General features: G+C 36.1%; 1 protein-coding gene across 6 annotated transcripts in view; it reads left to right on the top strand.

Moving 5' to 3' along the window:
- Tesk2 (testis associated actin remodelling kinase 2) overlaps positions 1-26,104 on the top strand; it is a 144,435-nt gene that overhangs the window by 14,045 nt on the left and 104,286 nt on the right. For 4 of the 6 annotated variants that reach the window (XM_071617785.1, XM_027937590.2, XM_071617784.1 and 1 more), the window contains exon 2: positions 8,709-9,012. In XM_071617785.1, coding sequence (XP_071473886.1) covers positions 8,791-9,012 — 222 coding nt within the window. In that variant the 5' untranslated portion in view covers positions 8,709-8,790. Of the gene's footprint in view, positions 1-8,228; positions 8,347-8,374; positions 8,597-8,708; positions 9,013-26,104 lie in introns of those variants that run through there. The other 2 variants (XM_071617782.1, XM_071617783.1) reach the window with 2 other exon arrangements.

The raw sequence follows: 26,104 nt of genomic DNA, 5'->3' as shown, positions 1-26,104 counted from the left end.
CAAACTTTTTGAGATTTACTTTCTGCAAACCTTCTGCGGCTTACTTGAACACTCACAACTTCCTTACAACCTTAGTTTTGCCCACTTTCATCTTGGACTTTAGCCCAAGAATATTACTTCCCCCAAATACTTTCTCATCCAAAAACCTTTCTTTTACCTTCTGGTTGTCCTTACTAATATATATTTCTATACCTACAACTTTCTTTTATCTTTTCTAGTTTTGGACCCTTTCTTAAATTCTTATATTTTTTGAGGGGGTGGGGTACCAGGGGTTGAATTCAGGGGCACTCAGCCACTTAATCACATCCCCCAGCCTTTTAAAAATATTTTATTTAGAGACAGGGTCTCACTGATTTGCCCAGTACCTCATTAAGATGCTGAGGCTGGCTTTGAACTGGTAATCAGAGCCTCCCAAGCCTCTGATATTACAGGTGTGCATCACCACACCTGGCAAGAAATAGTAGTATCTATTTTATAGGACTGTTATGAATATTAAATATAAAGCACTTGGAAAAGTTCTTGTGTTATAATAAATGTTGAGCAAATATAATACCATCTATAATGTTAATATATAGTAACATCTACATATTAGTCTTTGACCTGATAGGAGCCCAGTTAATATTTGATTGAGTTAATAGAGGGAATTCCTGAATTGGTCAAAAGATTGAATTAGTTGACCTCTAAGTGCCTTTACAGCTCTCAGCCTAAATTTCTGTTTTGTGTCGTGGCTTAACCTTTGGCCCAGGGATGGTAGATTCTAGTTATGTGGCAAATATAATGCTTGTCCAAAAGAGGCTAATGCACTTTTAAGAACTGGCTTTTGATCTGTCTGGCACTAACATATGTCATTGTGTATATTCGTGTCTAATTAAATAGGGAATGCCAGTTTTTATGCTTGAATGCCTTTTGTTTGAATGGAAACCGCAACTTATTATTTCACATCAGGATGGCAAACTCAGCAGTATTGCTTTTATTTTTAATTAGGCAGTCATCCTGAAATGTGTCTGTATTTGCTGCGTTGGTCCATAGAAAAGATAACAGCTGAGCAGACCTGTCATGTAGATTTGCCATGTGTTTGGTCTTGAAACACAACTAATATGCTTGTCAGTATTTCTGTTCTGGAAAATGAATGAACAGTTTCCTGGGCTACATATCACTCTTAACAAATCCTTATTTCATTTTGGATTATTTAGGGGATTTTAAAATTATAAAAATAAAAAGTATGTTTACGATATTAGCATGCTGTGTTTGCATTCTTTTTCTATTTTTTACAGTAGGATATAAAAGTTCACTGATAACTCAGAAATCCATTTTCCTTATTTTGGGGGACTTCATTACCAACTCTGTACACCATGATTCCATATTTAGATGGACATTGAAGAGTTTTGGTTGCTGGTTGATAGTGCCATATCCTGCTATCTGTGGTTGGTACTTTTTCAGTGATAGTGATAGTTTTTCAGGATTATATTTGTGCTTGCAATACAGTGAAGCTTCATCTATTTTGAGTTGTTATATTTTTCCTGTCACCTTGGTGGCATCCATTTCTTAGAAAGTCTGTTTGAATTAATGTGCATTTTTTAGTGTCTCTATTGAGGCAGAATGGAGAAAGCTATAGCTTCTCTAGCTAATTTACAAATAATTTTTTAAAAATATTTTTATCAGTTGTTGGTGGACCTTTATTTTATTTACTTATTTATATGTGGTGCTTAGAACTCAGTGCCTCACACATGCTAGGCAAGCACTCTACCACTGAGCCACAACCTCAGCCCCACAAATAATTCTTTATAGAAATTTTGCTGTAAATCTGAGAATATAATCTGTAGTGGGAAGCGCTTGGGTGTGGGAATGATCAGATTTGAATCCTAGGTTTGTCACTTGTTTGTGTTTGAGCAAGTCTTAATTTATCAGGTTCTTAAATTATTTAAAACCCTTTACATTGGAAATGATAATACATACTTTACAGAGTTGTTACAAAGATTAGAGGTAACAAATATAAATGCTTTGTAGAATTCATGGGCCATAGTAAAGGATGGCTGCAGTTATTATTCAAAAGCATTTAAAAATCATTAAGGTTTTTTTATTTAAGTTTTTTTTTAGTTGGACCTTTATTTTATTTACTTAGTTATTTATATGTGGTATTGAGAATCGAACCCAGTGCCTCTTACCATGCTAGGCAAACACTCTACCACTGAGCTGTGACCCAAGCCTATGTTTTTCTTTTTCTTTTTTGGGGGCAGTACTGGAAATCAAATCCAGGGTCTTGGGCATGCTAGGAAATTATTCTATGCATTCTATCACTGAGCTATATCTCTAGCCTTTCAGACACATTTTAGATAGTAGTATGACCTGAGAGTCCTAAAAAGCTTCCTTGATTCTCTGGAAAATTATTTGTGGAATTCTCACTTTGAAAAGATAAAATATATAATATTGGTCATAGACTATTTAGTTAATATTTAATTTAATTTAATTTTTTTTTTTTTTTTTTTTTTTGGTAATGGGGATTGAGCCCAGGAACACTTTACTACTGAGCTACATCCCCAGTCCTTTGTTTCTTTTCTTTTTTCTTTTTTTTTGGAAGTAGGGTCTTGCTAAGTTCTTGCATTTGTTATTCTCCTGTCTCAGCCTCCTGAGTCTGTGAGATTAAAGGTGTGCCACACCATGTGTGACATCTTTTTTTTTTTAATTGGTTCCTTTTCATACTAATTTCTTCAACCAAAGCTTTTTTTGTGTGTGTGTGTCAGGGATTGAACTCGGGGATACTTGACCACTGAGCCACATCCCCAGCACTATTTTGTATTTTATTTAGAGACAGGGTCTCACTGAGTTGCTAAGCACCTCCCCATTGCTGAGGCTTTGGACTCATTATCCTTCTGCCTTAGCCTCCCAAGCCACTGAGATTATAGGAGTGTGACACAGCTCAACCAAAGCTTTTTTAAAAATATTTATTTTTCAGTTGTAGTTGGACACAACACCTCTATTTTATTATTATTTTTAAAATTATTATGTGATGCTGAGGATTCAACCCAGGGACTTGCACATGCTAGGTGAGCGCTCTACTGCTGAACCACAACCCCAGCCCTCAACCAAAGCTTTTAATGAACCTTTGTGCAAGACAAATCAACCCCAAGACCCCAAATCAAACTAAAATTAACCTTAGAAAGAAACTGCCTATGTAGAAAAAAGTTTTAAATTTTTTTGATTGTCGATGGATCTTTATTTTATTTATTTGTATGTGGTGCTGAGAATCGAACTCAGTGCCTCACACATGCTGGGCAAGTGCTCTGCCACTGATTTACAACCATAGCCCAAAGTTTTAAATTTCTACATTTATAAATATTGAAGTTGAAAGCACATTTACTAAAAAATTATCTGGGGGCTGGGGCTGTGACTCAGTGGCAGAGCACTTGCCTAGCATGTGAGAGGCACTAGGTTTGATCCTTTGCACCATATAAAAATAAACAAATAGGGCTGGGGATGTGGCTCAAGTGGTAGCGCGCTGGCCTGGCATGCGTGTGGCCGGGTTTGATCCTCAGCACCACATACAAACAAAGATGTTGTGTCTGAAAACTAAAAAATAAATATTAAAAATTTTTCTCTCTCTCTTCTCTCTTCTCTCTCTTTAAAAAAATAAAAATAAATAAATAAAGACATGCTATCCACTTAAGATTATCTGTGTGTGACCTTGTAATCCACAAAATTTTGGTTTTTTTGAAAGACTACTAAAGGCTATTTCCTAGTCTAAGAACAATAATGATTAAACTTTTCTAACACAGTGTTTCTCAATTGGGGCACTACTGGCATTTGAGGCAGGACAATTGTTTGTTGTGCAGGACTGTTCTGTGAATTGTAGGACATTTAACTTCCCTGGCCTCTGCCCACTAAAATGCCAGTATTACCCATCCCACACTTCTGCCATTGTGACAATAGCTCCTCCCTAACAAGACAACTCTTCATACCCTAGAAATTTTTACATGCTCCTAGTTGAGAACCCTTGGGACTCAACCTAAAATATTTTTAGTGAAGCAGATCAAATATTATCAGTTTTTCATTTAAAACTTTTTTTTGGTAGTTAATAGATGGACAGAAAGCCTTTATTTTATTTGTTTATTTTTATGTGGTGGTAAGGATCGAACCCACTGCTTCACATGTACTAGACAAGTGCTCTGTCACTGAGCTACAGCCACAGCCCTCAGTTTTTCATTTTTAAAATCCAAATATTTTATGGTATTGGGGATTGAACTCAAGGGTGTCCTACCACTGAGCTATATCCCTAGTTCTTTTTATTTTGTATTTTAAAGTAGGATCTTCTAAGGTGCAGAAACTGACTTTAAACTTGTGATCTCCTTCCTCAGAGTCCTCAGTTGTTGGGATTACAGGTGTGTGCTACCATGCCTTTCTAAAAATCCAAGTTTTACAAGCTTAAAATTAATTATTCTTACTTGATCAACAAAGTCTGATCTCTTGGACCAAGCAGCTTCTTTGGAATTAAATAGCATTTTTTCCCTAATCCTATATTTCTAGTAGATATAAGAGTAGCTATCTCTGTGTCCAAAAAAATGTTTGTTTTGAGAAGCACTATTAATATCAAAAGATAATATTCCATAAATAAGACCAAAAGATGTAGAGGCAGAAAATATCTTAAATTCTCACATATTTCTATTATTTTCTGATTTTAAAATTTATAATTTTCAGATTAAAAAAATAGAGTGTGGTTTTAGAGTGTGTTCATATACACTTTTATGCTGTTTTTTATGGCTAATTAAATTTTATTAGACTACATTGAAAGCCATTTATAGCTTGTTTGATTTCATTTAAAATGTGATTCTTTTGTATACTGGCTAAAGGAACAAGAGTCATGGTTTGGAAATTTTTTCTTTCTCACTACATCTTCAAAATGTAAGGAAGGGCACTGTACTTTTTATCACTCATTTCAGCTGTTTAGTAATTAGTATTACTTTAGTATGTAAGAGAAGGTTCTACACTAAATACCAATGTTTGTTATGCACTCTATTACATTTTAAATTTATGAACTTGAGTAAGTTAGGCTATCCAGAAATTTCCCCAGTGTTTTGAGGTTTTAGCCTAAGATATAAATACTCCCTGAACCAAAAAACTGTAGTAGAACTGTTGGAGAATAATAGTTTAAAAATCTGAAGACTTGGCTTGCATACTGGGATGCTATTTATTTGCCAAATTATTTTCAGTTTTCTTGGCCTTAGTATACTACAGAGCTTTGTATTAGCAATAGACTGTTAAACCTTTTTTTAAAAATGAAAACATTTTAAATCTAGAAAAGAGTGCAATAATAATAAATACCACCTAGAATTAATTAGTATTTCAAAAAATAAATAATAAACAGTTGTGTTGTTATAGGTTTATTTTTTGAATAAAAGGAAACTAAACATTATTGCTGTAGCTGAAGTCTTTGTTTTCCTTCCTTATTTCTCTATTTTCCCCATTAAGGCAACTACTATCATGAATTTAGTGTTTTTCTAGTTCATGTTTTTAGACATTCACTATAAATCAATCTATTTATCTATAATATTTTAATAGAAATTGTGTATTTACTCTTTGGCAGGGACTGTTCATCTAATCAGTAGCCCTATGTTTATTATAAGGATTAAAAGAACATATATACTATATATATTATATATAATATATATAAAATACCATAATGTAGCTACTGCTTTTATTTTCATTTTATGGATAGGTAGAAAGGTTAAATAACATGTCTGCATCCATATAGCTGCAAGTTAAATTCTTCCTTTTTTTTTTTTTTTTTGGTTAGTACTAGGGAATGAACCCCCGGGTGTTTTACCAATGAGCTACATCTCCAGTTCTTTTAAAAATTTTGTGACACGTTTTGCTAATTTGCTGAGGCTTGCCTCAAACTTTTTTTTTTTTTTTTAGTTGTAGCCAGACATAATAAGTTTATTTAATTTCTTTTTTTATGTGGTGTTGAGGATTGAACCCAGTGCCTCACATGTGCTCAGCAAGAGCTCTGCCACTGAGCCACAACCCCAGCCTGGCGTCAAACTTTTGATACTCCTACCTCAGCCTCCCAAATTGCTGAGATTACAGGCATGTGCCACCATTTCTGGAAGTGCAAGTTAAATTCTTACTTGAACTGAGATTGTTTGTTTTATAGGCCATGATGTTCGTTATTATGTTATCCTATCTCTTTATAATAATATAAATACATATTGTATGTTTTTAAAAAAATACATTTTAAAAATAAAAATGATACACCATAGGGAATAGTTGTCCAGTTTTTTTGGTAACTTAAAACTTTTTTGAATGAAATTTTAGTGATACCACTAACCAAACTTGCTCTTTTACCCTATTCAACATTGCTTTTGAACTATATCTATATTGTTAGGTATAACTTATTATGTGAACCCTATATAGTTTACTGATAAATATACTGTAATTTATCTATTGCTCTTATGGATGAACTTTCAGTTGTTAAATCTCTTCTCCTCCCCTTATTACATAGAATGGTGAAATGAAAATTCTTGTTCAGGTCTTCTGTACTTATATGTAAGAGTTTCTCTTAAGCATAAAATAAAAAAATAGTTTTTCCGTTTTGAAAAGTGCTATGAGCAAAAATACAACACATTTTTTTCAAAATAAAAATATCAAAATTGACTATGTACTATGCTGTTATAAAACTTGTAACAGGGCTTCTACGAAACCTGCTCAGTTGCAGTTAACAATTCCTTACCTCCTCCTACTTAGCTAAGAATATAAAACAAAACCTGTTGAGCTGCAACAAGCAGTTTTGTCTCTCATGCTTTAATATAGAGAACTATGATCTGCCACCCCCAAGAACCCTGAGGGCACAGGAGGTGAATAATGTATTTCATTAAAAATGAAATATATCTCAAACAATAGAAAGTCAATAGATGAAAAACCTGTCAAATCAGTTAGTTAATTTAGTACACAACTATGTTTTATATATTCAGTTTCACTTTAATATGGCTTATTTTTCTTTGCTTTCATTTTTTTTGTTAATATGGCTTATTTTTCTAAAATTACATTTTTCCCCTTCTTTTCTGTTTCTCCCAATTACATTAGGCCTGGACTTCCTCTATATTTAAGTCTTTGTCTTTTTTTTTCTATATAGATGACTAATTAACTCCTTACATTTTTTATAGTGGAAAATATTAAACTAAGGAATAATGAAATGGAAAAATTTTGAGCTTTGGTGCTGGTTAGAGCTTGGTTCCAATTTTGGTTCTGCCAGCTGTGTATGCTAGACAAGTTACATAATCTCCAGAGTCCACTTTTCTTTTTCTTTTTTGTATAATACCTTGGTGTGGTATGTTTTAAGGTTTAAATGAGAAAATGTTAGTAAAAATCCTGGAGCTTAAAAAACCAACAACAAACCAGGTTGTATTTTGCAATGAAAATCAAAGAAGACCATCCCTCCACACAAAAATAAAACCCACAAAATCAATTTTGTATTTTGTTTAGAACCCTTATAATCTGTTCTTATGGGGAAAAAATGAAAGTATGGAGAAATGGCTAAAAGAAAAAGTGAGCTTGAGCTTTTTTCTTTAGTTATGTAAATGCCAGGTGGAATGAACTCTTCTATTGTCATTTCTACTGGATTGTGTTGTATAATTAATAGTGAATTTTTAGATTGCTTTTGGATATAGTTTTCTTTTTAAATTAAATAACATAATTTTGAAGTTTCTTTGTTTTTTAAATATTTGGACTTAATTTTTCAAATTAAGATAACATTATGTGATGATGCAAGGAGGATTGGTAGGAGCACAGGTTTTTGAATCAGTCTTGGATTTTAATTTTCTCTCTACCATTTAGTGACTCTGTAGTTACATGATCTCTCTGTGAAATGAGCATAATAATCCTTATCATGAAATATTTGAGAATCAAATGACATGATATAGGTTAAAGCTCTTAGACTAAGTGCATGCTCTGCCATTGAGCAACCACCCCAGCCCATGTTTTCATACTCTTTCCTAGAAAGTCAGTGGTTAATGAAAGATGGATATTATCATTGTTATTTTGTTACTTAGAATGTAATTGATCACCTTATATTCTATTCATGTTAAAGAGTGACTACGTCTTGGATTTTAAGTGTGTCAGTTTTTTTTTTTTTTTTTGTACCAGGGATTGATCCAGGGGCACTTAACCTACTGAGTCACATTCCTAGTCCTTTTTATTTTTTATTTTGAGACAGGGTCTTGCTAAATTGTTGGCTGACCTTGTTAAGTTATTGAGGCTGACTTGGAACTTGTGATTATCTTGCCTCAGCCTCCTGAGTCGCTGGGATTACAGGCGTTTGCCACCAGACCTGGCTCTTATCAGTGTTTTTTGAAGGTAAACACATAAAAGTATTTTTTAGATCTGAAAATAAGGAGGTAAAATGTGAAAGGAGCCAGGTGGACTGGCATAAGTGTAATTCCAGTTACTGGGAAGGCTAAGGCAGGAAGATAGCAAGTTTCAGGACAGTCTGGGAAACTTAGTGAGAGCTTGGCTTAATAATAATAATAACAATAATACAAAAGGGCTGGGGATATAGCTCATTGGAAGAGTATGCATGGACTCAATTCCAGTATGGGGAAGAAGGGTACGTATGAAAGGAAATATTTTTGCATTGAAGTGAAATTTATGAAGTTGATTTGCATGTATTTATTCATTAATGATTTTAATGAGTTTTTTTTTTTTGGTCTCTTATTTAGTGTCAAACTGGAAGAGAAGTAAAATTCAACAAATACTATGTATGGAGTTCTTTCTTAATAAAAGAAAGTGATTATTGAGACTATGGATCGGAGCAAACGGAATTCAATTGCAGGATTTCCCCCACGTGTGGAACGTCTTGAAGAGTTTGAAGGTGGTGGTGGAGGGGATGGAAACATGACTCAGGTGGGAAGAGTTTGGCCATCCTCATACAGAGCTCTTATAAGTGCCTTTTCCAGACTGACTCGTTTGGATGACTTCACCTGTGAAAAAATAGGGTCTGGTTTCTTTTCTGAAGTGTTCAAGGTGAGTGACGTCTCAGTTTCCTGTTATTTTTCTGATGGTCACATTCACTGCAGACTTCATATTTGTGTTTAAGTAGGCCATAGGTTTTGCCTAGTCCAGGTGCTGTGCATTTTGAGCATGTTTTAAACTCCTCTCTGAAACTATTTATTAACTACAAGTTAACTTACAAAGATATTTTGTTGTAATTATGAAAATAATACATGATAATCAAAGATTCAAAGAATATAGAAGTTTCTCCCACTCCTCTCTGCCCTACCCATGTATGTATGTGCATAGGTTTATGTATAGTCTCCAATAATAACCATTTTTAACCATTTGTATATATTTCTATTCTCTTTACTGTGTTGTATACATGTGGTATACACACATGCGTATATAAAATTACATATATAGACAAAAACATTGCACCAATAAAAAACAAAACTACATGTTATTTTGCGTGTTTTGTTTTTGTGTTAGGGATTGAACCCAGGGCTCATGCATAATAAATGTGTGATCTATCACTGAGCTACACCCTCAATCTCTGTTAGCTTTATTTATTTAGAGTTGGAGTCTCAATTATTGCCCAGGCTGGTCTTGAACTCCTGGGCTGAGGTGATTCTCCTGTCTCAACCTTCCAAAGAGCTGGAACTACAGGCACCTGCCATATTACCTGGCTTGTATACTTATTTTTAATAGAATTGAACCTTTAAGGCTCCCAAGAAATCCTATTTCCCTGATTTATTCTCTCTTTTTTTAAATTTTTTTAATTTTTAATTTTTATTTTTTTTAGTTTTCAGCGGACACAACATCTTTGTTTGTATGTGGTGCTGAGGATCGAACCCGGGCCGCACGCATGCCAGGCGAGCGCGCTACCGCTTGAGCCACATCCCCAGCCCATTATTCTCTCTCTTAAAAGATTATTTCATACTTTTTCTTCTCTCATCAAATCCCAATATTTCCTCTCTAGTCCTCTTTTTCAGTGATGATCTTACTTATGATTTGCTGAGAAACTAGAAGCAAACAGAAGAGAACTTGCACAAACACCCATCACTACAAATAGCTACCAACTCATCTTTTTTTTTTTTTTTGGTACTGGGGATTGAACCCAAGGCCTTGTACGTGCTAGACGAATGCTCTACCACTGAGCTAAATCCCCAGCCCAGATTTTTAAAAATTTTGATACAGAGTCTGGCTAAATTGCCCAGGATGGCCTTGAACTTGGACCTTCCTGCCTCAAGTCTCCTCAACAGCTGAAATTATAGGTGAGTCACCATACCCAGCTCTTGGGAGCTTCTTCCAACCCACATATTTATATGCTTATTACTTAACTTTTACCCTGGGAAGAACTAGCTGAGTTCTTCTCTAATTTCATATTTTTCTTTGTATTTTAATTCCTATTTCCATTTACCTACCAAAATGACCTAAGAAATTCTCCAGTCTTTCCTGTATAATATTTTTACTCTTTGTTAATTATTCCTATCAGTACCTTAAAAAATGTTTAAGGAAAACACTCTTCTTCTTTTGACTTTAGCTATACTTCTCTCTGCCTTCTCTTTTGGACCAAAATTACTCCATAGAATAATTGTCTCTACATAGCATCTCCAGTTCTTTTCCTACTACTTTTTCCTCTTAGTTTTATCTTGTAAAATAAATACACACACACATATATAATATAACATAATCTCCCCTTACATCAGTGCTGGGAATTGAACTCAAAGGTCCTTTAACAGTGAGCTACATCCCCAGCCCTGTTTTTTTTTTTTTTTTGGTACTGGGTATTGAACTCAGGGGCACTCAACCACTGAGCCACATCCCCAGTCCTGTTTTGTATTTAGAGACAGGGTCTCACTGAGTTGCTGAAGCTGGCTTTGAACTTGCAATCCTCCTGCCTCAGCCTCCCAAGCTGCTGGGATTACAGGTGTTTGCCACTAAGCCTGGCTCCCCATTCCTTTTTAAATTTTGAATTTTGAGACAGGGTCTTGCTAGGCTGCCGAGGCTGGCCTCAAACTTGAGATTCTCCTGCTTCAGCCTCCAAAGTAGCTCAGTGCCTGGATCCTTGTTAACCATTTTTAAGTTATAATTCAGTATCATAAATTACATTCACAGTCTTGTGCAAACATTACCATGATCTGTTGTCAGAACTTTATCATCCCAAGCAGAAACTCTGTACCCATTAAACAATAACTCACCATTTTCCCCTACTCCCAGCCCCTGGTAACCTCCTTTCTAATTTTCAGTCTTTATGGGTTTGCCTAATCTTGTTTTTACCCCCCCCCCCTTTTTTTTATTGGTGCATTGTAGTTGTACATGATAGTGAGATTTGTTGCTGTATATTCAGGTATACACTCTATATAATAAGATAATTTGACCAATATAAATTGTTGTTTCCCCTTTTCTTCCTGACTTTGCCTTTTTGAGATACTTCATAAAAGGGGATTCATACAATGTTTGTCCTTTTGTATTAGAATTGATTTACTTTTCAAAATGTTTCAGGTGATGACTGAATAATAATGTATTACAAGTACTTACCACATTAAACCATCCATTTATTTATGGACTTTTAAGTTGTTTCCACATTTTGGCTATTGTGAATAATGCTCTGTGAACATTGACATAAAAATATTTGAGTTTACTTTGAGTTGAGTCTCAGCTTTCAGTTCTTTTTAACCTGTAAGTGGAATTCCTGAGTTGCTTAGTAACTTTATGTTTAATTTTTTTTAAAAAAAATAATTGTGGTAGAATACATGTAACATAAAATTTGCTGTTTTAACCATTTTTTTTTTTTTTTTTTTTTAATACCGGAGATTGAACCCAGGGGCACTTAGCCACTGAGCCACATCCTCACCCGCTTTGTATATTTTATTTAGTGACAGGGTCTTGTTGAGTTGCTTAAGACCTCGATAAGTTGCTGAGGCTGGCTTTGAACTTGCGATCCTCCTGCCTCAGCCTTCCGATCTGCTGGGATGCATGTGCCACCGCATCTGGTTGTTTTAACCATTTTTGAGTGTACAGTTGAGCAGTGTTAAGTATATTTACATTGTTGTGCAAACTCTAGAATTTTTCTTCTTACAAAACCGAAACTCTATACCATTATAGTCTATGCCTTATTTCTCCCTTCCCCCAACCCCTAGCAACTACTATTCTACTTTCTGTTACTATGAAGTTTGACTAGTCTAGATAACTTAAATAAGTGAAAACATAGTATTTGTCTTTTTGTCACTGCTTTATTTCATTCAGTTTATGTTTAACTTTTTGAAGAACCACCAAACTGTTTTCTGTTGAGAGCCTCAGCGGAAGCGGCCCCAGCAAACTTCCAGGTGATTGGCTCCTCTGCAGTGACGCTCATTAGGCTGTTTCCCGCCCTTTCAGACCACGGAGCTGCTCATTGGGGGACTCTTTTGGCTCTGCCCACGCGACCTGGTAGTCTGCCTCAAAAGCGGGAAATGACCTGGAAGTTCCAGGGGAGTGCTCCCTGGAAGTGCGGGTGGTTGCGGTTGAGCTCTTGGGGAATTCCTGGAGAGCTTGTGAGGTGCGGCGTGCGTGCTAAAAAATAAAGTTCGTTCCTGCTTGACAAGTGGCTCGTGAATTGTGCCCAGTCAGACTGTGGCAGTTTTCTTTAGTAATTGCACCATTTTATGTTCCTACCAGCTACACAAAAGGGTTCTGATTTCTCCATATCCTCACCAACACTTCTTGTTTTTCTTTAAGCCAAACATGGTTGTGCACACTTATATTCCCAGTTATTTAGGAGGCTGAGGCAGGAGAATTGCAAGTTTGAAGCCAATTTGAGCAACTTAATGAGACCTTGCCTCAAAATAAAATGGGCTAAGGGTGTAGCTCAGTGGTAGAGTGCTTGACTAGCATGCACAAGGGCCTAAATTCAATCCTAGTACTACAGAAATTAAATTAATAAAAAGGTAATAATTATCCTACACCCTAGTGGGCAAAATGATATTTTGCTTTACATTTACTTAATGACTAGGCATGCAAAGCATCCTTTTCATGTGCTTATTGACCTTTTGTATGTCTTCTCTTGGAGAAATATCTATTTAAGACCCTTGTGTATTTTTTGGGGGGCAGGTAATTGGGAATTGAACTCAGGGGTGCTTAACCACTGAGCTAAATCCTCATCCATTTTTATTTTGAGATAGTGTCTTGCTAAATTGCTGAGACTGGCTTTGAACTTGTGAGTTGCAGGGATTACAGTCATGTGTCACCTAGCCTTTGTGTATTTTTGAATTGTGTTTGTGTATTTCATGTATAAGGGATATTTAGATTCTTTATCAGATAAATGATTTACAAGTATTTTCTAGTTTTTCTTTTCACTCTTCCCTACCATATTTGCTATGTTGCCCATGCTGGTCTTGAACTCCTGGTCTGAAGTGATCCTCCTACCTCAGCCTCCTGAGTAGGTGGGACTACATGCATGCACCACTGTGCTTGGCTTTTTACTCTTTTGATAGCACGTCCTTTGTTGTGCAAAAGGTTTTAAATTCTGATTAAGTTTAATTTATCCTGTGGTGTTTCTTGTGCTTTTGGTGTCATATTGATGAAATTATTGCCAAATCCTGTGTTATGGAGATTTTTCCCAAAGTGTTCTTTTCTTTTTTTTGATTTGTTGTTCTGGGGATCAAACCCAGGGCCTTATGCATGCTGATAATGCTAGTTCAGTGCTCTACTACTGACTTCACTCCCAGGCTCACCAACATTTTCTTCTAAGAGTTGTGTAGTTTTACTTCTTAAATTTAAATCGTTCTTCACTTTAAATTAACTTATGTATATCGTGGTAAAACAGGGTTCAGTTTCATTCTTTGCATATGGACATCCAGCTTTCCCATAACCATGTGTCATAAAGACATCCTTTTGCTAGTGAATGGTTTTGGCACCCTTGTCAAAAGTCAATTTACCATTTGTGTGAGAGTTGATGACTCATTTTAATATGAATGCTCTGATTATCAATGAAGTCCTGTTGCTTGTCAATCATTTGTATAACCTGTACATTTATATTCTTTACCTATCTTTTTTTTAATCTTTATTTTTTAGTTGTAGTTGGACACAATATCTTTATTTATTTTTATGTGGTGCTGGGGAATGAACCCAGGGCCTTGCCTGTGTTAGGCGAGCGCTCTACCACTGAGCCGCAACCCCAGCCCCTCTTTACCTATCTTTGTCTATTGAATGTTGTACTCTTTATACTGTATTAGTAACTTATTATATTTATTTAGATAAGTTACATATATTTCCTCCATGACTGTCTCTTTTTTTGGGGGGGGTACTGGGGATTGAACTCGGGGGCACTGGGATCACTGAGCCACATCCCCAGCCCTATTTTGTATTTTATTTAGAGACAGGGTTTCATTGAGTTGCTTAGGGCCTCACTTTTGCTGAGGCTGGCTTTGAACTTGTAGTCCTCCTGCCTCAGCCTCCTAAACTGCTGGGATTACACGTGTGCCACCATGCTAGCCCCTACCTGTCTAGGGGTAGGAAAGACAAAATTTCTAGGTTTTTAATTTTATTTTTGGTAGTACTAGAGATTGAACTCAGGGGTGCTTAACCACTGAGCCCCATCCCAAGTCCTTTTTATTTTTTATTTTAAATTTTTACTTTTTTTTTTTTTAGTACTGAAGATTGAACCCAGAGGGCTTAACCACTGAGCCACATCCCCAGCCCCTTTTTATATTTTATTTAGAGTCAGGGTCTTGCTGAGTTGCTTAGGGCCTTGTTAAATTGCTGAGGCTGGCTTTGAACTTGAGATCCTCCTGTCTTAGCCTCCTGAGCCACTGGGATTACAGGCCTGTGCCACCATGCCCCAGCACCAAGGCTGGTCTTGAATTTAATAATTCTCCTGTTTTAACCTCCCGAGTACCTGGGATTACAAATTTATATCATCATTGCTGGCTTCTTTTTAATTTTTGTGTAGTTAGAACTATCAGTCTTTTTATTTACCATTTGTGGATTTTACCTATTGACTAAGATAGCCTTCTTCATTGCAAGGTTTTGAAAATATTGATTTTCTAAAGCTTTTATGACATACTTCATTGAATTTAGATATCATTGAATACAGAACATACCTATAGTCAATTAAACTATGACAGTTCTTGTAAGTTGTATTTTTAAAGATTTATAGACTTGATTAGTTTTTTTCATGTTATAGTTTTATGAAAAGAAAGGTGCATTAGAAAAAAAATTGATTAAAGCATTCTTTTTTTAAAAAAATTTAGCTGTAGATGGACATAATGCCTTTATTTATTTTATGTGGTGCTGAGGATCGAATCCAGTGCTTCACACATGGTAGGCAATCACTCTACCAATGAGCTACATCTGCAGCCCCTGATTAGAGCATTCTTAATTCTTTTTGTATTCAGAATATAACTGCCTAGAACCTTTTTTCTTTTTTTTCCCTTTGATTCAGAGGGTTTAAAATATCTGTGTGTCATATTACACTGTGCTTTCTATCATCAATGGTGATGGTGTTAGCCTGTGGTCCCAGTTAACTCTGGAAGCTGAGTTGGGAGGATCTCTTGAGCCTAGGAATTTGAGCCCAACTTGGGTAATATAGTGAGACCTTATCTTTTAAAAAAAGTGGGGGGTGGGCTGAGGGCATATTTCAGTGGTGGAGGGAGTTTGGTGATGTCACTGAAGGAGTTCTGAGAGTTCCCAAAAAGATAGACCTCAACTCAAGATGAGTAGGGTTCGTGGCATATGTTGTAGAAATGAGTTTAAGGATGTGTCAGAGGCATAGAGATTTCTTTAGGAAAGTATAGACACATTCAAGGGAGAATGTGTCTTTCTGAAGGATAAGAAGTGCTTTTAGACTTCTTAAGCTTTTCTTTTAAAGGAAACTTGGTGAGAGGTGGGCATGAAAGTTACATGAGGATGTTAGTCTGTTGTTCACAAGATGGCTTATGGTGGTCTGGCCCTTTTTAGGATCCTTAGGCTGGTGTGGTCTGCATTAGCTAATCAGTAGGTGAGATTGGAAAGTACCCTAGATTATAGATTTCTTAAAATATCTGCTCTCTTTGTTTAATCTGTTTATTACACAGATTAATTAATAGTGCTATAGGTAATTTTTATGAGTGAGTGAATTTATGGTAACTCTATTATTTACAGATTTCCCAGAAATCTGGGAGAACTAACTTAGGTAGTGACAGGTCTGGGGGAGAGAACCGATTCAGCGAGGAAAGGTATGTAGAACTTTAGCATAAGTTTTTATTCTAATTTTTTTTCATTTTGTCTCCTTCCTACTTATTTTCTTCTATGCTGTCTCAGTGATGAATAATTTCTTAAAAGACTGCTTCTGCACTATTGTATCCAGGTCTTCTGCACTATCCTTGGTCTTGAACCCAGGGCCTCAAACATGGTAAGCACACACTCTACTAACTGAACTATACTCTTAGAATCCCTCCTTGCCCCCTACCCATTCTACAAATTTTGGAATTACAGATGTGTGCCACCATGCTTGGCTCAAAGCAATTTTAAGATATCAAAATTTCAAGATATTTAAGGCCCTGGATTCAATCCTCCCCCCCTTGCAAAGAAAAAAAAAAAAAAAAAGACCTCAAAATATTAAAGGTTTTAGCCGTGGGCGATGGTGTAATTCCAGCATTTCTGGAGGCTGAGAGGAGGATCACAGGTTCAAGACCAGCCTAAGCAATTTAACCAGACCCTCAGCAACTTAGTGAGACCTTGTTTCAAAATAAAAAATAGAAAGGATTGGGGGTGCTGGGGTTGTGGCTCGGCGGTAGAGCACTCACCTAGCACGATGAGGTCCTGGGTTTGATCCTCAGCACCACATAAAAATAAAATAAAGGTATTTTGTCCAACTCCAACTAAAAAATAAATACTGAAAAAAAAAAAAAAAAAAAAAAGGATTGTGGATATAGCCTAGTGGAAAGCACCCCTGGGTACAATCCCTAATACTCCTTCCTCCAAATGTCTTAAAGATGATGAAATGTAATAGATGGTTTTTTAAAAAAAAATATTTAACTCATTTTGAGTTTATTTCAGTGTCTTTGAAATGAGGTATTGGCAGTTAATTTTTATTTAATTTTCAGACAGTTAGCTAGTTGTCTATAATTTTGTTTTGATGCTGAGGATTTAACCCAGGGACTTGTGTGTGCTAAGCATGTATTCTACCACTACATCTTAGCATCTAAATATAATTTCTTTTTCAGTATGGGGGATTGAACCCAGAGGAACTGTATCACTGAGCTGTCTCACTAGTTCTTTTTATTTTTTAGACAGGGTCTTACTAAATTGCTCAGGCTGGCTTCAAATTTATGACATTCCTGCCTCAGTCTCCCAAGTAGCTGGGATTCTAGGCATGCCACCACCCATGCAAGCCTCTAAATATAATTTTTTAATTAGTCGTTTTTTTCCCCTCAGTGGGTCACATTGTCATTTTTATCATTGAATTCTGGTGTGATCTGATACTTGAATAGAACAAGGGAATAAAATAGAAAATATAGAAATCTCAGATGTATGTGGTAATTTACTGTATGGCAAAAGATATTTTCTTGAATTAGTGAGGAAAAGATAAATTGATGTTAACATAACTAGGTGGTCATTTCAAAAACAAATAGTTGGATCAAGATTTTATATATTATACCAAAATAAATTCCAAATGAATCAAACATTTTAATATGAAAATTAAAACCATAAAAGTTTATAGCAGAATATAGGGGAATTTATTCTTTAAAGTCAATAAGCTTTATTTTTAAATTAAATTTAATTTTTAAAAAATATTTATTTTTTAGTTGTAGTTGGACACAACACATTTATTTTATTTATTTATTTTTATGTGGTGCTGAGGATCGAACCTAGGGCCTTGCACGTGCTAGGCGAGCACTCCACCGCTGAGCCACAACCCAGCCCTTACTTTAATTTTTGAGACAGGTTCTTGCTATGTTGCCCAGACTGACCTCAAACTTCTGGTCTCAAGGGGCTCCTCTTGCCTCAGTCTCCCAAGTAGCTGGAATTACAGATGTGTGCCACCACCCCTGGCTAAAAATTATTTATTATAAGTTTTTTAGTTGTAGATGGACACAATATCTCTATTTTTATTCATATTTTTTAAAATGTGGTGCTGAGGATTGAACCCAGGACTTCATGTGTGCAAAGCAAGCACTCTACCACTGAGCTACAACCCAAACCCTAAAATATTTTAGAGCAGTTTTAGGTTCAAAGCAAAATTGAGAGAGATATTGTTTTCATATAATCTCTCTGCCCATACAATACAATTTCCCCCAGTATTGGCATTCTGCACTATGGTATGTTGCAGTCAATAAACATACATACATACACACACACACACACACACGGGCACACACACACATTTATTTTTATTTATTAATGACCTTTTTTTTTATTGACATCACTATCAACCTAAGTGCATAGCATACATTAGGGTTTATATTTATATTAGAGTTCACTCTTGGTATTGGGCATTCTATTGGTTTTAACAAATGTATAATGACATGCATTCATTATTATTATTATTTTAAATTTTGTTTTAGTTGTAGATGGTCACAATACCTTTATTTTGTTTATTAATGTTTATGTGGTGCTGAGAATAAAACCCAGTGCTTCACAAATGCAAGGCAAGCGCTCTACCACTGAGCTACAGCCCCAGCCCTCGACATGCATTCATTATTGTAGTACCATACAAAATAGTTTCACTGCCATAAAAATTTTCTGGGATTTACTTATCCATTCTACTTCCTTAACTTCTGGCAACCATTAATCTTCATAATTTTGCTTTTCCTGTTATGTCATTCAAATCATACAGTATGCAGCCTTTTCAGATTGGTGTGTGTATGTGTGTATGTTGCTGGGGATTCAACTAGGACCCCATACATACTAGGCAAGCACTGTACCCCTGAGCTATATTCTCAGTCCTCAGATTGCCTTCTTTCACTTCATGTTATGCATTTAAGTTTCTTCCATATCTTTTCATGATTTGATAGCTCATTTCTTTTTAGTACTGAATAGTAAACTGGATGCTGTGGTGCATGCCTGTAATCACAAGAGGCTGAGATAGGATTGTGAGTTTGAGACCATCTTGAATAACATAGCAAGACCCCATCTGAAAAAAAAAAAAATTACTGAATAATATATCATTCTCTGAAGGGCTGGGTTGTAGTTTAGTGGTGGAACATATGCTTAGCATTTATGAGGCTGGAAATCTTTTATATGCTTACTTGTCATCTGTATATTTTATTTAATGAGGTGTCTTTCAGATAGTTTGCCCATTAAAATTTTTTTATTGTTAAGTTTAAGAATTTTTTGTATGTTTTGGGTAACATTCCTTTATCAGATGTATTGTTCGCAAATATTTTTTCCCAGGCTGTGGCTTATCATCTCATTCTCTTCACATTATATGGGGATCAAATCCAGGACCTCTTGCGTTCTAGGCAAGTATTCTACCACTGAGCTATACCTCAGTTTCTAATTTTAATGAACTCCATCTTACCAGTTGTCTTTGAAGGATTGTGTCTTTGGTGTTATATTTAAAAATTGTCATTCCCAAGGCCATCTAGGTTTTCTCCTATGTTGTTTTACATTTTACCTTTAGATCTCTGATTTACTTTAAAAAAATAATTTTTTTTTTAGTTGTAGATGGTCACAATACTTTTATTTACTTATTTTTATGTGATGCTGAGAATCGAACCCAGCGCCTCACAGGTGCTAGGCAAGTGCTCTGTCACTGAGCTACAACACCAGCCTCTGATTTTTCTTTTCTTTTTTTTTTTTTTAATATATTTTTTAGTTGTCAATGGACCTTTATTTTATTTATTTATATGTGGTGCTGAGAATCAAACCCAGTGCCACACACATGCTAGGCAAATGCTCCACCACTGAACGACAAACCCAGCCCCCTCTGGTTTACTTTTGAGTTAATTTTTGTGCTTAGTATTTTTTTTTTTTTTGCATGTGCATGTCCGGATGTTCCAGCACCATTTTTTAAAAAAATATTTTTTTTAGTTGTAGATGGACAAGATGGACACAGTGCCTTTATTTGACTTGTTTATTTTTGTATGGTGCCGGGGGTCGAACCCAGTGCCTCACACATGCTAGGCAAGCGCTCTACCATTGAGCCACCCCTTCCAGCACCATTTGTTGAAAAGGCTGTCTTTTTCTTTGCTTGATTGTATTGCCTTTTCTTTGTTGTTAAGGATTAGGTGACTTTTTTTTTTTGGGTACCAGGGATTGAATCCAGGGGCATTTAACCACTGGGCCACATCCCCAGCTGTTTTTTTTTTTTTTTTTTTTCATTTTATTTAGAAACAGGGTCTTGCTGAGTTGCTTAGGGCCTTGCTAAATTGCATAGGCTAGGTTTGAACTCACCATCCTCTTGCCTCAGCCTCCTGAGCTGCTGGGATTACTGTTGTGTGCCACCATGCCTAACTAGGTTACTTTTTAATATGGATCTATTCTTTTTTTTTTTTTTTTGGTGGGGGTGGTGGGAATTGAACCCAGGGCCTTGTGCACACAAGGCAAGCACTTTACCAACTGAGCTATATCCCCAGCCCAATATGGGTCTGTTCTTTTTTTTTTTTTTTTACACAATGCCTCTATTTTTATGTGGTGCTGAGGATTGAACCCGGGTCCCGCCCGTGCTAGGCAAGCACTCTACCGCTGAGCCACAATCCCAGCCCCATGGGTCTATTCTTAGAGTCTATTCTATTGATCTATTTTTTAATTAATTTTTTTTTTTTTTTGTCAATACCACACAGTCTTGATTACTCTAGCTTTATAGTCAGTCTTGAAGTGCTTGCCTTGCATGTGTGAGGCACTGGGTTCGATCCTCAGCACTACATAAAGATAAATAAATAAAGATATTGTGTCCATCTACAACTAAAAAAATATTTTTTTAAAATAGGGGTTATTTCTCTTGTAAGACAAAAACAAAAAAAAGCACAGAGATAAAGAATTCCTGGGCATTGCTTCAGCTCTACCATGATGTCAGGGTTGGCTTCTCTGCAGTTTTTAGACATTTCCTCACCTTGGCAGCTTTATAGTTACCAGATGATTACTTTAGTTCCAAAGCAAGAAGAAGAGGAAAGAGAATCAGTAGTTATATCTTTCACTTTTGTCAGGAAGGGAAAAATCTTTCCCAGAGTCCCAATAGATTTCATATTATATTGCAATAGTCAGAACTGTGTTCATATGGCTACTTGTAGTTGCAAGGAAGTAGGGTAGGTAACTTAGCTGGGTCTGGTTACTACAATGAAAAAAATGAAGAGCATCCTTATTGCCAGTATCCAGAAGATATTGACAGTGTCTACTACAGACTTAAAAGATCAAAATAAACATGTTATGATTTAATATGTTAAATATGCCAATTCTCCACAGATTAATTCTAAAGTCAATATATTCCTTATAGAAATCTTAGAGGAATTTGCATGTAACTTAATGATTGATTTTAAAATTCATATTTAAGGGGCTGGGATTGTGGCTCAGCGGTAGAGCGCTCGCCTAGCACGGGCGGGACCTGGGTTCGATTCTCAGCACCACATAAAATAAAGGCATTGTGTTGTGTCCATTTACAACAACAACAACAAAAAAAGATATTCTCTCTCTAAAATTCATATGTAAGAATATCTGTGCAAGAATAGCCATTGTACTTTTTTTTTTTCCCCTTTGGCAGTATTGGGGATCAAACCTAGGACCTGTACATACTAGGCAAGTACTCTACCACTGAGGTACATGATTTTTTAAAAAAATATTTTTAGTTTAAGATGGATGCAATACTTATATTTTTATGTGGTGCTGAGGATCAACCCAGTACCTCACACATGCTAGGCAAGTGCTCTACCACTGAGCTATAACCCCAGCCCTGAGCTGCATGATTTTAAGAACGTTTAAAAGCAGAGCCAGCTGCAGTGGCACATGCCTATAATCTCAGTTATTAGGGAGGTTGAGGCAGGAGGATTGCAAGTTTTGGCTAGCCTGGGCAATTTAGGGAGTCTGTATCTCAAAATAAAATAAAACTGGCTGGGGATGTAGCTCAGTGGTAGAGTGCTTTCCTAGGATATGTGCTGCCCTGGGGTTTAATCCCCAATACTGCAAAAACAAACAAATAAAACCTTTAAGACAGTATGGGCTAGCAGAGGAATGGGTAAATTAGTAGATTGGTAGGTATTTAAGAGTTTTTTTTAAGTTTCTCTTGATTTAATGAACTATAAGAATCCTAATTTAAAAGCTTAATTAAAGTAATTAATTGTATGTTCTTATATACCCCCACTATGAAAAGCTCTTAAGAACCTTACCTAAGTGAGGAATGGTGGCAAGTACCTGTAGTCCCAGCTGTTCATGAGGCTGACAGAATTGCTTGAGAACAGTCTGGACAATTGAATGAGACCCTGACTCAAAACAAAACAACAACAACAAACCTTGCCTGAAGAAGGCTAAGACAGGAAGATTGCAAGTTTGAGGCCAGCCTCAGCAACTTAGTGAGGCCCTAAGCGACTTAGTAAAACTCTGTCTCAAAACTTTTAAAAGGCTGAGGATATAACTCAATCTTAAAGTGCCCCTAGGTTCAATCCCTAGTACAAAAAAAAAAAAAACCCATCAAACAAACAAACCCCAAACAAGCAAACATAAATGAAACAAACAACTTGCCCCAAACCACCACTCTCCGCAAATAGCTAGTATTCTTACTTTCTTGTATCCTTACAGTTTCTTTATGACTATACAATCAAATACAGTTCCTTATTTCTCTCTTTTTTTAAAAAAAACATAATAATAAACTGGGGGATGGGAATAGGAAAGACAGTAGAGTGAATCAGACATAACTTTCCTATGTTCATGTATGAATACAACACCAGTGAAACTCCACATTATGTACAACCAGAAGAGTGGGATCCTAATTAGAATAAGTTATACTCTATGTATATATAATATATCAAAATACACTCTACTGTCATACATATCTAAAAAGAATAAATAAAATTAAAAAAAAATAATGAAGCATATCATACATGGCACTCTGAACCTTGCTTTCTCTCTTTCTTTGTTTTTTTTTTTTTTCCCAAGAGGAGAGGATAGTACCTAGGGCCTTATAAGCTAGGTAAGTAGTGTTCTACTGAATTACACCCTCAACCCCATATCTTGCCTTATCAACTTTTTATCTGGGACATCTTTCTTTCTTTTTTTGTTGTTACTGGGGATTGAACCCATGGACACATCCCCAGGCATTTTTAAATATTTTATTTAGAGACAGAGTCTTGCTAAGTTGCTAAGGCTAGCTTTGAACTCACGATCCTCCTGTCTCAGCCTCTGGGGCCACTGGGATTATAAGCATGCACCACCAAGCCTGGCTGGGAGGTCTTTCCATATAGTATTTAAGAATTTCCTCAATCCTTTATATATTTGCAAAGTATCACATTGTATTGATGTTTGAAGCCAACCTGGGCAATTTTGTAAGACTCTGTCTCAAAATATAAGTGAAATAAAAAGGGCTAGGATGTAGCTCAGTGGTAGAATGCCCTTTGGTTCAATCCTAGTACTAAAGAAGGAAAAAGAATGAAAGAAACCTCAGTAAGTTAGACTCTGATAAAATGATTCTTCCTGAAGTCAGGCCTTGTTAACAACAAATGAACCTCACACATGATAAGCAAGCATTGTACCACTGAGCTATAAACACATTATTTCTAATGGCATGTTTGGAAATAGCCCAAATATTCACAAGGAATCACTGAAACATCAATACAATGTGATACTTTGCAAATATATAAAGGATTATAATTTTTATGATTTTATTTTGAGACAGGTTCTCACTTAGTGGCTTAGGGCCTTGCTAAGTTGCTGAGATTGGCCTAGAACTTGTGATCCTCTTGCCTTAACTGCCTGAGCTGCTGGGATTACAGGCATGTGCCACACACCTGGCTTTTTTTAATAGAATTTACTGTGATTAATTTGTGTGTGTAGGTGGTTCTAGGGATTGAACTCATAGATGAGCTACATCCCCAGCCCTTTATATTTTTTAATTTGAGACAGAGTTTCCCCAGATTGCCAAGGCTGGTCTCAAACTTGGGATCCTCATGCCTCAGCCTCCTGCCTTCCCCATGCCTGGGATTATAGGCATGTGTTACTGTGCCTGGCCTCACCCAGATTAATTTTATACTGTAAGTATATAACTAGTTATAAGGTAGAGGCTGAATTTCCACTTCCCCCTTGATATTTTTTTCTAAATTGGCAGTACCATGTCTGGAAATGCCAAGTTGTAAGGAACAGTAAATTTATAAACTACAAGAGCCTAATATTTGCCATCTTCTTTGTACTGAAAAATTGACTTATGTTTATGATTATGCTTTTGCTATTTAGTACATGTACAGTTTGTCATGAGAACTTTAACTCTGCAGCAGTATCAACAGTTGTGTTTTTATTTTTAGCAAGTGAATGTTATTTTGTTCTGGGATGTTTTATTTTTTTGCTTAGGAAGGTGAGGGTGAAGGTTATATATTATTGGGCAGCTTTGGGAAGTTAGATGCTGAGTTTCAAAATACTAGTGTTGTTGCAGTGACTTGGTGTCCCAATTATACAAAACCTTTTTTTTTTTTTTTTTTAAATGGGGTTTCTCTATGTTGTCCAGACTAGTGTACAACTCTGGGGTCAAGTAGTCCTGCCTCAGCCATCAAAGTAGCTGGTACTATAAGGCATGCACTATCACACCCAAGCGTAATCAATATTTTTTAATCTTTCAAATTGTAACTTGTGAAATTTGCAAGAAAGTGAATCTTTTTCTTTTAAATGTGATCTTTTTTGCAGCCTGAGTCTATAAAGGATTTTTCTTTAATTGTCTGTTTTATTATATAGTTGTATTTGTGCTTCTCTATATGTCTCCTTTTGATAAACACTGTGTGCTACTGTTATAATAAGAGGCAGTGCTTTTGTATGTTTTAATAACCAATGTAGCTGGGTGCAGTGGCACATGCCCATAATCCCAGTGGTTCAGGAGGCTGAGGCAGGAGGATCGCGAGTTCAGAGCCAGCCTCAGCAACAGTGAGGTCCTAAGCAACTCAGTGAAACCTTGTGTCTAAATAAAATACAAAAAAAGAGCGGTAGGGCTGGGGATGTGGCTCAAGCGGTAGCGCGCTCGCCTGGCATGCGTGCGGCCCGGGTTCGATCCTGAGCACCACATACAAAAACAAAAGATGTTGTGTCCGCCGAAAACTGAAAAATAAATATTAAAAATTTCTCTCTCTCTCTCTTTAAAAAAAAAAAAAAAAGAGCGGGAGATGTGGCTCAGTGGTCAAGTGCCCTTGAGTACAATCCCTGGTACCTGCCCCCCATTCCTTCCCCGCCCCTGCAAAAAAAAAAAAAAAAAATGTACGATGGCTAATCCGTACATATTCTACAAGGAGAGTAAAAGGAGAAAGCATATTGCCCCCCATTCCTCCCCCGCCCCTGCAAAAAAAAAAAAAAAAAAAATGTACGATGGCTAATCCGTACATATTCTACAAGGAGAGTAAAAGGAGAAAGCATATTAGACATTTCTGACACACTGGTTTTCAGAAGGTTTGCTTTGATTGAGATGTCTAAGTATACCAAGGCTAAGTGTGAAATAAAGTGGTAAGTTGTAGGATTGATCAGAACCATCCCCAACACCCAGAACATCCATGAGTAACACTAGTGTGTGTACATGTGCCTTTTTTTGTGCATTAAAGCAACTATTTCAGAGTTGAACTGCTCCAAGAATGGAAAGGAAGAACAAGTGTTGAGAAAAATTCTTAATTCTACAATTAATACTGGCATAAAAACAGTATTATTTATGAATAACATAAGATTTAAAAATATATTTTTTAGATGTTAAATGAACTTTTATTTTATTCATTTATTTATATGTGGAACTGAGACTCAAACCCAGTGCCTCACACATGCTAGGCAAGCACTCTACCAGTGAGCTACAACGCCAGGCCTGAATAACATAAAATTTTAACCACATTAATAACACTTTTTTTTTTTTTTTACAAAGTTGGTGTTTTTTTTTTTTTTTTTTTTAATTTTTTGGACCTTTATTTTATTTATTTATATGCAGTGCCGAAAATTGAACTCAGTGCCTCACACATGCTAGGCAAGCATTCTACTACTGAGCCCCAACCCTAGT

Source organism: Marmota flaviventris, chromosome 10, assembly GCF_047511675.1.
Source record: "Marmota flaviventris isolate mMarFla1 chromosome 10, mMarFla1.hap1, whole genome shotgun sequence".
Taxonomy (NCBI): Eukaryota; Metazoa; Chordata; class Mammalia; order Rodentia; family Sciuridae; genus Marmota; species Marmota flaviventris.
This window is presented reverse-complemented; position numbering and strand designations above follow the sequence as displayed.